Here is a 13,606-nt window from a genome sequence, read left to right on the forward strand (position 1 = left end):
TTGTGTTATTGACCCACACACTAAACTGCAGTAATGGAAGTGCAAAATTGTGTTTGGGCTTTATTTTTTAGAATTAGGAAATTATTACGGACTCGTCACTGACAGGTCACCAGACTGCAAACCTTCTGACCGGCGTGCGTGTGTGTGCGCGCGTGCGTGCATCTAATCCACACATGCATAATTTCATCCTATGTATCTGCACGCCATGATCCTCGCCACGGTCCAGACACAGAGCTCTTCCGTCGACATGGAAGAACTCCCCCAAACGACCCCTCTGCTCTTAGAGCCACCCCAACCCCAGCGGCCCTGCCTCCGGTCTTATCACTGTAAGTTCAGCCGGTGGGACCGACCAGGATGTGGTGTTCTGACACTGGCCTGTGGGAGCCGGCACAATTCTCCGGAGACCCACCCAGGTTGTGGCACGTACCCAGAGTGCATCCCTTTTCACTGTGGAGAGGGAACCCTGGGTCCACAACCGCAGTCTTCGGAGCCCAACGCCCACCAAGGCACACTGGGGGGTTTCCAATACACAGCCATTTCATTACCAACGAAGCTGCTGTTTCCAGTTTCCTTTTTTTACATAACTGGAATTTACGAGATGGCAAGTCAGCATACAAGTGCCACCCTGTGCACCAAGGACTTGCCCCTATCACTGCTGAAAAGCCCTTGAATGTAACAACGTCAATGTGGAATTCGGGTGCTTTCCTCTCTTCCTTCTGAGACCCCAAACTCTGAAATAATCTCTACGTGAAACTTCCTACCTGTAACACTGTGACTTACTGTGGAAAAACACAGGGAACACAGAATGGACCATTTTAGCCCTGTCTGAGCACACAGGTCAGGGGCATAAATCCTGTTTCCACTGCGGTGCAAACAGCCCACCATGCCTCTCCAGAACTCTGTCATCTGCCCAAAAAGAAACTCTGTCCCCACCCAACACTAAGCCTCCATCCCACCCGCTGAGCCCCCAGTGACCTCTGTGCTTTCTCAGGCTCCTGGGATGGGGTCCCACATGGGCCTCCCTGCTCAGCGGGGAGCCTGCTGCTCCATCTCCCACTCATGCTCTCCCTCGTTCTCGCTCACTTGCCCAAGTAAATAACATCTTTCAAAAAATTCATTCAATTAAAAAGTACCGTTTCAAAGGCCCTACGTCACCTGGTGTTGTATCTGAGGAGAGCTCTGTACCCTCATACTGTTTGAGGGAAGAGCCGGGCATCTGCTGAGGGTGCCCCTTCCCCCCCCCAGGGAAGAGGAGACCCGCTCCCTCAGCCCCGCTCCACCCTTCAGGGGCCTTGGCTGGTTCCCCCAGCACAGCCTGGCTCTCTCGCTTAACCCAGCAGGCTCCTTCCTCAACCTGGCCCCAGGAAGCCGCTGAGCACACAGGCGTGATTTTGAAACTGCTCTGTAATCTTTCCAGAAAGTAAAAGCTCTCTGTGTGTTTACAACAGAACGACCTTTAGCTTTGTCCTGGGGCTTGCTGTGGAGACAACATGCCGCCTAAGCCTCACTCACTCTCCTCTTAGGTCCTAACCACGCTGACCTCACGCATACTGGGGCATCGCAGGGCACGAAAGGGTGCTTGGCAGCCGGCAAGGAAATCTTTACCTCTGTCTTGGCCTAGAAGCCCCACGAAACGAATGAGAAATGGCACCTAAGTTCTGCTGTAAACCTGGAAACTCCAAGCACTAGTATTTCACTGTCCTCCTTGGATGACACGTCATCTAGAACAATCCAAGGACGACACGTAACACAGAACTATGTGTACATTATGTCAATCCAAGGAAACATGCCCAGTTCTATGTAGTGAGTCAACACGTGTGTAGACACGGCTCTTTGAGAAAACAGGCCCTGTCTAACAAGCACATTTTCACTTTAGAGAACAGCCAGCGCCTCTCCGTGAATAACAAACGCACTGTGACATTAACGGGAATGATAAACGGGTTTAATAAATTGGCCTCTTGACGACAAATCCTGACAAATCAGAGAAGCAGCTCTCTGTTCAAGGAGTTCTCAATCACACTTGAAATCCTTCCCAACGAAGAAAGAAGTTCAGCACCCTGGCGATTCGTGAGATAGGATAAATCAGGTTTTCCCATCGCCCGTAACGATGAACTCCTTTTATTACCTGAAATCTTTGAAGTGACGGCTCTTGGGGCCGCACAGCCTGGTAACACACCCACCACCCGACAAAACATTCCTCACGGGGGTTTTCTTTGTCGCCAGCAGAACCACCAACGACCGTCACACACGTCACACCTCTTCTTCGGGGGCTGCGGCTGCCAGTCCCACAGCTAGAGGTGCGGCGATGCCGGAGTCCCGCCGTGTGTGAGCAAGGCAGGGGGCAAGCTCTCCGCCGCCGCCCTGCGGAGGGGGGCCGGGCTGCCGGAATCGCGCTCTCAGCCCGGAAGCCCACGCAGAGGGACGGGCGGCCAGTCCTGGTGCCGCGTCGTGTCCCCGGGCTGCGGAGCGAGGAGACAGGGTGCGTCTGTGGATGCCCCATCACTCAGCAGCTCCGCGCACAAGTCAGCAGTGGAAACCGTGACCCCGGACAGGTCGCGAAGGCTAATTTTAAACCCGAAGAGGAAGCGGAAAGCGTCACCAGTAACCCGCTGACCTGCCTGCCGGGCTGCCGTCCTTCCACCCACTTCCCAACGCAGCCCCGCGACACAGGCACAGATCAGCGCTGCTCCCGCAGTCGCAACCAACCCCCTGCCCTCTCTCAAGGGCCTCACGGCCCGGACGCACGGAGAAGCCTGCAGTGGCTTCCGATAACCTTCAGCCCACACTGACCGCGCCAGCCAGCGACCCCACGCCCAGATGCTTCCCCAGGAGCAACGGAAACCTACGCTCACATGCACCACTGTTCCCTTTACCCGTGATCGCCAAAACCTGGAAACAACTCCCACGTTCTTCAACAGGAGAATGGACACGTCCACGGCTACACACTCCTGAAACGGAGCAGGACGCGGCGACGGAGAACGGGCTGCGGGCGCCTCCGACGGCGTGGATGCCTGTCCAGCTCACGACGCCGAACGAGGGCCCGCGGAGAAACAGTCCGGTCACCCCTTAACCGCTGTGGAAAATCTGGCTCCAGCCCCCCGGCCCGTCTCTCCTCTCCAGTCGCGACCGTGACCATGACCCAGCTTCACGGACCATCGATACCCCCAGCAGACACGGACTGGCCCGGCAGACGCGACGAAACAGACACTCCCCTCCCTGAGAAACCCGCCAAAGCCGAGCATTTCGGCTCCTTCACCGGCAGGGTCTGGCCAACCCCAGGCGGCCGCCCTCCCTGCTTGTGGCAGGGCCGCCTTCCAGCAGCGCCTCGTGCCCACTGACTCCCTCGCCCGCTGGGTCTGGGAGGAACTGTCCCCCGTAGTCTGGCTCTGGGGACGAAGCCCCGGAGGAAACACTCAGACTCACAGGGACTCACGGATGCTCCCCCTTCTTCACGCGGAGCTGGGAGGGGCGTCAGCCCCCCAAGCTACGTTCAGAGAAAAGCAAGACACGCAACTGGCCACTCACCCAGTCTTTGCAAGAGCTGCTCACACCAGCCCGTGCAGGCTGCGGCCCGTTCCTCCGTCCTGCTCCCTGCGATGCTGAGGTGGGCTGGCTGGGGGGCGTCCCATACGGCAGAGGCCAGTCAAGCCTTAGCCCTCAAGGCTGGACTGCCACAGCTCCGAAGCGGGCCACCTCGGCCGCTCTGGTGCCGGAGCCGGCACTTACAGGTTCCTCCCGCCTCGCTGCCAAGCCTCGCTCGCCGACCAGCAGGGTCTTCTTCCAGAACGCCGTGACGCCAGGACCGGGCGGGCTCCCAAGTCCCTGGCAGCCGGCAAGCGCATGGAGGGGCAAGGCCCCGGCTTCACACAACTAACAATGGTCCCGAAAGAAACGCCTTCCTTGCAGGCTGCGGGGTTCACGTCTGGGTGTACTATCTACTGCCGCGCTTCTGGGGGAGGGCCAGAGAGAAGAACCTACGATGGTCTCGAGGCTGCCTCTCGAGGCTGCCGCTCGCGGGCAGAGTAAGGGAGCAAACCCGCTTTTGAGGCTCTTTCCCCAGTCTGTAGACGTGTGACCTGGATTCTCCCAGGAAGGTGTCCTCTTCAACACACGGCTTCCCACTCTCGAGGAGAGAAAGGTTCCTGTAGGGACTCCCGGCATCCGCACCAATAGATGATATGGGAACGGGATGAGGATGGAAGGTGCTGGAGACAGGACGGCCAGGGATGGCATCTGCGGCCCAGCACGGAGAAGGCAAAGGCAGGCTCTCGCCTCTAGCTCACGTGGCCAGACCAGGAACACCCGGGGTTCTAGGGAACTTGCTCCTCACTGCCCACGAGCAGGTGGGCTGGAACTTTCTGGGGGCTGTCCCCGACCACCAAAGCAAAGAGCACATGGGCCAGAGAACCCGCTGTCTCCCTCCCGGAAGGCCATCCCCAGCCCTCCGCCCCCTCCCTCCTTCCCTCCCTCCCTCCCTCTCTCCTCCGCACCACACAAGGCATACGGATGGGGCCTGCTGCACAGGCCTTGCCAAGAGAGAACCTCCTGGTGCCTTCTGGCAGAGAAAGCCAGATGGGGAGGCGCTGAAGAATGAGTCACCTATGGGGACACGGGGCTTATTTCCGAGGAGCGGCTGTAGGTATGCGGGGCAGAGCAGAGATGCCTGAAGGGGACCCGATGGAGGAATGTGTGGCTTCTCCGCACCCACCCCCAACCCCCGGGGCTAGAAAGGGGACAGTGACAGGCTGAGAAGACGCTCTTTGCACTGGGTGGGCGCCCAAGAGAGATGTGCCAAACCGAAACTTGAAGGTTTGAGAAAAACACAGACAATGACCCCAAAAAGACCTCTTGGTATTTCTCCGCCTGCTTCTGAACACGTCCTTGTGGGGCCCTCCAGTCCACTCTAGGACTCACGCGCTCCTCAGAGGAAAGGGCAGGCCTGGCTTTCTGGAAGACGCACGCCAACGCGTATGAAAGGACTTGGACCGACGGGACCGGAGTTCGCACATGGAAAACCCACACCGGTGAAATCCTATCCTCCTGTCCCCAGACGCCCCTCCTCAGCTGCCTGGTGACAGAGGAGCCAAGCGTAAACAAACAGGACAAAAGGAAGTGTGACCTTTCTGGGGGAGGGATGGTCTCCGTATTTATTCAAAGAGGACAGCGGTGCCCTTGCCCTGGGCCTCAAGCCCCAGGGACCGCACCCCCCCAGGCTAGGCACACAGTTTCCACATCACTTATTTATCCTGACGTTCAGACTGTGAGTTCCGCACACATTCTGACCGTGTTTTTGCCTCCATCCTATCTTCGTACTGAAGGGTGTACACAGAAAGGGCTCTTGAATTCAATGTGGAAAGTCCACAGGACAGCGGGCAGTTCCCCCGAGTCTTCAGGGTGAGTGACAGATGCCAGTGACTCCCCAGACCCACAGGGCTGGGGTCATACACGTTTTATCGATTTCTCTCATACTACGCGGGCAACAGCCGATCCGAGTGACCTAAGATATACGGAGGAAGAACGCACACTTCCCATGAGAAATGCTACCTGGGGTTCCCCAGGGACAGAGATCCAGGATCGGACGGGGAGACGTTTGTCTGTAACACGCCACATGTCCAGTGCTCATGACTTTTGCCCAGGATAACCATTTTGATTTTTTATTTGCAGGGAAGGAAGGCTCCAGTGGGGTCAAGAACTTGTTCAAGGGTCTGAGCCTGAGCTGTGTGGTCTGGACGCAACCTCTGCCCTGCTGAGCCTTCCAGGCTGACTCTGGAAGAGCCCAGACCCAGGGGCTCACAAGCCGGTTTTCCCTCAGTCTTGTCCGTGTGTCCCCAGGAACTCGTTCCCTTCTTGAAAAATCAAGTTGCAGAACATAAACAATAGGATACCAAGCACAGAAAGTTTAAATAACGCACAAGGCCAATGGCTGTGGGTTGAACTGTGTCGTGCCCCAAATCCCTAAGTCCTAGGCCCCCGGCACAGCTCGGAAAGTGGCTTCATTTGGAAACGGGGTCTCAGTGCAGATCTAATGCGTTAAGACCAAGTTATACCAGAGTCTGGTGAGGCCTTAATCCAGGAGGGCTATTTCCAAAGGGAAAGGATCCTGAAGGAGAAATGGGACACATTCGGACAGAGGTAGAAGCAGACGCACATGGGCAGGAGGCCGCGTGGCAACGAGGGCTGACACAGACGTGATGTCTCCACAAGCCAAGGAACAGCAGAGATGGCGGGCACCATACCAGAAGCCGGGAGACAGGCACGGGACAGACCCCTTCCTGGCCTCAGAAGCCACTCACACCGCCCACACCTGGAATCTGGGCGTCAGTCCTCCCGCACGGTGAGACAACCCATTTCCCTCTGGGCTGCCCGGTCTGCCCACTTTGTTACAGTGCCGTGGTGAACTAACACCCCAGGGCCTGCCCGGCTCAGGAAGACACCGTGTGCGCAGTAAGTATGTGGGGACAACAAGCGGGGCAGGCAGTCAACACTGGAAAGAGGGGATGGCACCGCAGAGTCGAACACGGGCGTCCCGTGGGCCCTGGAAGCGGGGTAGTTCTTAGCTTGGGCGGGTAGGTAGTGACAACCATGTTTCTCATGAATGTCGTTTTGTGCGTCTCAAAAGAAATATTCTAAAGCTTTCCAAGTTTAAAGACAATATTCACTTTAGAAATTAATTAAAAATCTAACAACGTTCATTCGAAAAGAACTCAGAGTCTTGAGAACTTAAGAAAGCACCCACAAGCAGTCCACTCAACTGTGTGGAGGCCGCGCCGTGGGCGGCAGCTGCGACACTGTCTAACGCACGCATCCGGGCTCGCAGGCGTCCAAGGACTCCTCAGAGGGCTGTCTCCGTCCTGTGACAAAGCCCGGCCAGACCCCGGGCCTCAGGCTCCCGTCAGCCCCCTCCCCCGGCCCCTGAGGGTACCAGCTGCTACTCACAAGGTCCATAAGTTGACGGAGAGCACAGGTGTGGCCTGTACACTGCTTACTGTAAAGTGACGTCTTGGTCATAATCAGAAGTGTTGGAGGAGACCACAACTACTATGTTTCAGGAAATGGCCATGGGCCCATGGTGGGGTGTGGTTTAGGAGCTCAAAAGATCTGTGGTCTTCAGTCCAAGAGGTTCGCATAAACACGACACCACGAAGACACACCAGCCTTTCTGTTAATGCCCTTTCCATGTTTGTCCCAACTGCTCTTGACCTTAACTGCCATCTGACCTCATCTGGGCAGAGAGTTCAAGGGAAGAAAGAACACATGCCCCGTCCCACCCCAGGAGCAGGGCAGCCCCAGAACCTTCTCTCTTCCAGCTCTCTTAATGAGAATGCCGTCCGCTCTTCTCCTTCTCTAGCCTGGCTTTTCCGATCCATGGTGGGTGCTTCTGCACGCACCACGCTGCAGGTGTGTTTGCTACTAACCGAAACCCAAGCCTCTTACCTGACTCCTGGAGATAGCGATACACCAGGAAGTTCACCTCGTCACTGGTTATGCTCATCTTAGCCTCACCTCGCGGCGATGAGGTCTGTAGGATGTGGGAGCCACCCTCTGTGAGACGACAAGAGAAAGTGGGAAGATGGTTTTGAAACACTGCCTGTATTCTGCATTCTTTTTTTTGAGACGACTGAAAAAAATCACAGCCATGATGGCATAACTATGAAAGTAATCTTAATTTTGTGATACATACATATATATGCATTTTTTATGTATAAAAAAATAGATCCAAGAGAAAAATTTCAAAAAAATAAAAAAGAGGAAAAGGCATTGGTGTATTTTATAAGACTGAGATAGGGTCAAGGATAAACCGCCCTAATGACACATTCAGGAACCACGGAAAATGAAAACAAAACCCAACCTTTTATTCGACAAAAATCATGGAGGCACTGGATGACAACATACTTGGTAACGAGCACGACCGAATCCTGAGGCGCAGTCTGACGGGCTCGGGTGGGTACGACACCAAACACTTTCCCAGACAGAGAAGATCCGTGAGTAGACCAGAGGTCACGTCACGCCACGTCGACACCCCTAAGGTAGGTGATTACATGGACCAGACTGCATGTGCTGTTCTGGAACATGATGAATTTTCATACCTCTCACTCATGAAGTTTCAGCGATAAACCTGACGGTCACCATACCTATGGGCTGTGGGCAGCCCCGCGGAGGAAAACCCACGAGGGAGAAGAGGGTGCATCACCTCGACATCATTTCCATAAAGAAGCCCGGTCTCAGGAAGACAGAGCACGGACAAGGAGCAACCGAGGAGAGTATCTGATTTTCTCCCCCACGGCCCCCGTTAGTGTCTGAGCAAGCAAGGCCGGAGAGGAGAGAAGTCCAGCAAGCGGCAGAGCTCCTGTCAGAGCACTCACGCCAAGACGAGCCAAAGCCAAGACAGGCCAGGACCCCTTTCAGTGAGGTCGTCAACCCCAAACGTCCCTGGCTGTTGGGCAACGGTCTTCACGGTCCACACCATACATCTGAAGTGTATGAAATTTCATACATTTCCACGTCATACATTTTACTGGTGCCATGACGTTTATCATTAAATGAGAACTTTGTGTTTATTTAGAATAAAGATGAAAGGGCAAGGAAGACCTTCAAGGATGCACCGTAAAGGCTGTTGTACGGGACACACGCAGCGAGCCCCACCCTGCTAAGATCCCCTCCCCCTGTGTGGGCAATACCTGTGACTCACTTCTACCCCCACGGAACACCTCAAAGGACAGGGATGTCACTCTACTCCTTAGGTTATGTCCTACGGCAAAGGTGACCACATGTCATTCTCCTAACTCTTGTTATAGCACGTAAGACTCTTTCTTAGTGGCGTGGAGGGAGACACTCTGCTGCAGGCTTCGAGGAGGAAGCTGTCATCGTGTGCACTGCCCACAGAACTGGGGACAGCCTGCAGGAAGCTCTCTGCACGTCGGTCCCACAAGCACTCGAGAAAAAGCAGAGCTCCTGGTCTCTCTGCCGAGTGAGGGCACAATGCGCGGACGCCCACCTAGGAAACGGCAAGCGGATCCTCGCCAGACACCACATCGGCCAGCGCCCTGATCTCAGACCGCCGGCCTCCAGAGTTGCGAGAAGGACACGTGTATCGGTGAAAGCGGCTGCTCCATGCCGCGCTGTCGCAGCAGCCTGAAATGCCTCAGACACCACCCTCGCTCCGTTCTCCATAGCTGCTTATGCGGGGTGCTTGGAGAGAAGGGAAATCCAACAGGCTCTTGCGTGTCGGCACTTCTGACGCTGGGGGCCAGATGATCCTCCGCTCTGGGGCCGTCCCGGGCACTGGAGGACGCTGGGCAGCCTCCCTGCCACAGCCTCCCTGGCCTCCCCCCATCAGAGGCCGGCACCACCTCGCGCACCCCCTGGACTTGCGACGATCAAAAACGTCTCCAGATGTCGCCAAAGGTTCCGAATTGCAAAACTGCTGCTGGTTTTTCTCTGCAGAAGAGAAAAATCAGCGTTCTGTGTCTGACAGGAACCGCATTTACAAAGATGTGGGGCAAGGTGGGGCCGTCTGGCAGGTGATGCTTAACGACACAGCCACGCAAGCCGTCGCTGAAAATGCACCACGGGAGGCGGCTTTTTTACAGAGCCTATGGAAACGCTTTCCACAAACCTGTCAGGAGTTTCATTACAAAATAAAATCCGGATGTCTTTTCTCAGCCTCCAGATTGTTTTTGTTTTTTGTTTTTTTCTGTTTGTTTTAAAAGATTTTATTCATTTATTTGGGAGAGAGAGAGAGCAAGAGCATGAGAGGAGAGAAGGTCAGAGGGAGAAGCAGACTCCCCGCGGAGCTGGGAGCCCAATGTGGGACTCAATCCCAGGATCATGACCTGAGCCGAAGGTAGTTCCTTAACCCCGGGGCCCTCTTTTCTGTTTTCTAAGAAGAAACTTGGGACGCCTGGGTGGCTCAGTTGGTTAAGCGGCTGCCTTCGGCTCAGGTCATGATCCCAGCGTCCTGGGATCGAGTCCCACACCGGGCTCCTTGCTCGGCAGGGAACCTGCTTCTCCCTCTGCCTCTGCCTGCCTCTCTGTCTGCCTGTGCTCGCTCACTCTCTCTCCCTCTGTCCCTGACAAATAAATAAATAAAATCTTTAAAAAAAAAAAAAAGAAGAAGAAGAAACCGTCCCAGCACCCCAAAGCCCGGTTCTCACTCGCCACCCACAAGAATGTGTCACAAACTGGTGTGTGCACGCATGTTTGCAGAGGACTCTGGCGCAGGAGACGACCACATCCTTGAGACAGCAGGGGCTGTGGGCCAGTCTGGTTAGGCTGATGCCCCTCCTTTCCTGTACACACCCTCTCTTACCCCAAGTAGGAAAACTACTACTTCAGGTCTGGCTCTCCCACTTTCTGATCATGGATCGAATTTCTCTCTAAATTTGTAAGTCAGCATAAGCTTTTGTCAGCACACTGTTAGCTTTTTTATTTTATTTTATTTTATTTTTTATTTGACAGACAGAGATCACAAGTAGGCAGAGAGGCAGGCGGAGAGCGGGGGGAGGAAGGTTCCCCGCTGAGCAGGGAGCCCAACGCGGGGCTCAATCCTAAGACCCCGGGATCACGACCCGAGCCGAAGGCAGAGGCTCCAACCCACTGAGCGACCCAGGCACCCCACAGTGTTACCTTTTTCAACACTTTTTGATGTGTAAGCATCAGAGAGAAGAACACAGAAACCAGCCCCGGCCTGCAAGAGAGCCACGTGACATGTCGTCTGGACAGCAAGCCTTGTCCTGCTGTCCTGACTCTTCTCCCTCAGCTGTGCGGTTCCATTTCTGAAGACGCGGTAAGTGGACCGCACCTCCCCCACAGCCGAGTAACGTCCTCACTGGTCTTTACGTGACCACTTCTTTTAAGACCTAATTCCGGGGGAGTTTGGCAGGCTCAGTCGGTGGAGCGTCCGACTCTTGATTTCGGCTCCAGTCATGACCTCAGGGTCGTGAGATCGAGCCTCACGGGCAGCTCATGCTCGGCAGAGAGTCTGTTTCAGCCTCTCCCCTTCTCTCCTTGGCCCCTCCTCACGCACACATGCGCAAGTGCTCCCTCTAAAAATATCAAGAAATCTTTTAGAAAAATAATAAAGGGACGGCTGGGTGGCTCAGTGGGTTAAAGCACCTGCCTTCAGCTCAGGTCATGATCCCGGGGTCCTGGGATGGAGCCCGCATCGGGCTCCCTGCTCAGCGGGGAGTAAGTCCACTTCCCCCTCTGCCCCTGCTTGTGCTCTCTCTCGCTCTCTGTCTCAAATAAATAAAATCTTTAAAAAATAAGTAAATAAAAAAATAATAAAACTTAGCTGCAAAAAAGAAAAAAAAACCAAAACCCCACCAGGGAAGTGCAACATACATGTAGGTTTTCAGACTGTTACAATACAGACACGAGAACAGTCTCGGAACGGACTGTAAATCTTACAGCACTAATTCGTCCCTTTAACCCCTTGGGTTGGCTGGTTGGTTTTTAAGGCTGGACGTATTTATCTGAGAGAGAGCATGAGCAGCGGTGGGGGGCAGGGGGAGAAGCAGGCTCCTCGCGGCGCAGGCGGCCCGATGCGGGGCTCGATCCCGGGGCCCCGGGAGCATGACCCGAGCAGAAGGCAGCCGCTTCGCCGACCGGGCCCCAGCGCCCGCAGCCGTGGGGCTGTCCTCGCCGCCACGCAGGGACGCCGACCGTCAGCAGGGCGCACGGCTGCGCCGCGTGTCAGCAGCCGCTCGGAGGTGGTGGTGCCGGCACGTGGGCTCTACTTTTTTGACGCCAACGAGTGAAATGGCTTCACTTCAGACCGACCTCACCAACGTCCGCTCGCGAGCGTGGAAGTGACGTTCCCTGTCCTGCTGCAGGCCCAGACCGGAATCCCACAGGACGCCGAGAGGGCACCGCGCGGCATTCCGCCCAGGGTTCCGCGGGCGGCGACACGTGAGGACGCGCGCTGCTGCTCGGGGCACGGAGGGGCTCGACTGCAGCAGCGGCACACGGCGGTGGGGGGAGCCTCGTCGAGGACACTCCGCCTCCCCGGTCATCTGCCGCCTTCTGAGGCTGTCCCCGAGCAGAGACCGAAGAAGGCGCCCCGTTGTCCTCGTCACGGGAACGGCCGGAGGCACCCCGTGGACAGGAGGAGCCCTGACGGCAGCGTCCCCGCGTCTCGGGCCCCCACGCCCGCCCTGGCTCGAAGATGAAACCGCGCTTCTTGCCGGAAGAGAAAAGCTGGGCAAGCCTGTGGGTCCCTGAGCGCGGGCGGCCGTCCGCCGGTCCACGCTCTCCTCGGGGGCAGGACAGCGTTCTGCACAGCAGACAAGCAAGTCAAACCGACACTCTGTCCATCTCCCCGTCTCGCGTCTTCGGTGCGGGGAGCGGAACGCCTCACTGACTACCGCCACCTCTGTGGTGGACCACTCACTACGCGCGCCCGCAGCGTCGTGAAACTAGCCCCACCGTTCATCTCCAGAGTCTTCCCATCTCCAGAGCCTTCCCATCTCCAGAGCCTTCCCACCTCCAGAGCCTTCCCATCTCCAGAGCCCTCTCACCTCCAGAGCCTTCCCATCTCCAGAGCCTTCTCACCTCCAGAGCCTTCCCATCTCCAGAGCCTTCTCATCTCCAGAGCCTTCCCATCTCCAGAGCCTTCCCACCTCCAGAGCCTTCCCATCTCCAGAGCCTTCTCACCTCCAGAGCCTTCCCATCTCCAGAGCCTTCCCATCTCCAGAGCCTTCCCATCTCCAGAGCCTTCTCACCTTCCCACACTGAAACCTCACTGAACACTAACTCCCCGCTGCCCCCTCACCCGCCACCCCCCAGCACCCACTCTTCTACTTTTCGTCTATATGAACTGGGATTCCTGCAGGGAACTCAAATGTGTGATTTTTAATTTATAGGCTTCATGTCACGAAAATGGAACAATGTGAAACGACCAACAGTTCGATCTGAAGGGGAAGCAACAGTGTAATGGGGGCCACAGGACATTTCTCTTGGGTCCTCATGACCCCATCATGTCCCCTTTCCAGAAGGAAGCATCCCTGAGCCGCAGAACCGCTCAGCAACCGCCCCACTCCGAGGAGGTCCTGGCCCTCACACTCCTCAGGCTGGTCACCGCGGCCCCTGCTTTGCTCGTCCCCATCTCCAAGGCCCTTCTCACAACTCCACACCTCAGCCAAAACCCCCACCCCACCAATGAGCGAGCCCCCTGGCTTCACCTCGCCCTGCTTTGCCCCCACCAAAGGCTCAGGTATGCGAGAGGAGAACACCGGTAAGACACACGGAGCCCGGGGAGGCCGAGCTGTGGCTGTTCAGCGGCGCTGGAAGGCCGCCGAGCCCATCGCAGCCCGCACGCCGGCAGGTACCCGATGAAGTCGTCTGCGCCACAAGTCATTTCCGACCAACTCCTCCTCTTCGGAAAGAGCTGCGCAAAGAGGACGAGAAGTTTCCCGCTGAGAAGCAGCAGCTCCCTCCGTCACATAAGCCTCATCGGATCCTATCGCCGCATGGAGGGAAGACCTACCGCGAATAACAGACACACGGGTTATGCCCGCCCTTCTCTGTGCTGGAGGAGAATGAGGTCTGAGGAGATGACAGAGGAGTTTCGGCCCAACTCCTGTATTCAAGGCACAGAGTTTTGGCA

General features: G+C 56.2%; 1 protein-coding gene across 2 annotated transcripts in view; it reads right to left on the bottom strand.

Annotated features, from left to right (window-relative positions):
* Positions 1–13,606, bottom strand: part of TBL1X (transducin beta like 1 X-linked) — a 202,228-nt gene that overhangs the window by 37,665 nt on the left and 150,957 nt on the right. For both annotated transcript variants that reach the window (XM_032880225.1, XM_032880224.1), the window contains exon 4: positions 7,435–7,542. In XM_032880225.1, the coding sequence (XP_032736116.1) occupies positions 7,435–7,492 (58 nt within the window). In that variant the 5' untranslated portion in view covers positions 7,493–7,542. The remainder of the gene's footprint in view (positions 1–7,434; positions 7,543–13,606) is intronic.

This window comes from Lontra canadensis, unplaced genomic scaffold, assembly GCF_010015895.1.
Source record: "Lontra canadensis isolate GAN:19392208 unplaced genomic scaffold, GSC_riverotter_1.0 scaffold68, whole genome shotgun sequence".
In the NCBI taxonomy this organism is placed as follows: Eukaryota; Metazoa; Chordata; class Mammalia; order Carnivora; family Mustelidae; genus Lontra; species Lontra canadensis.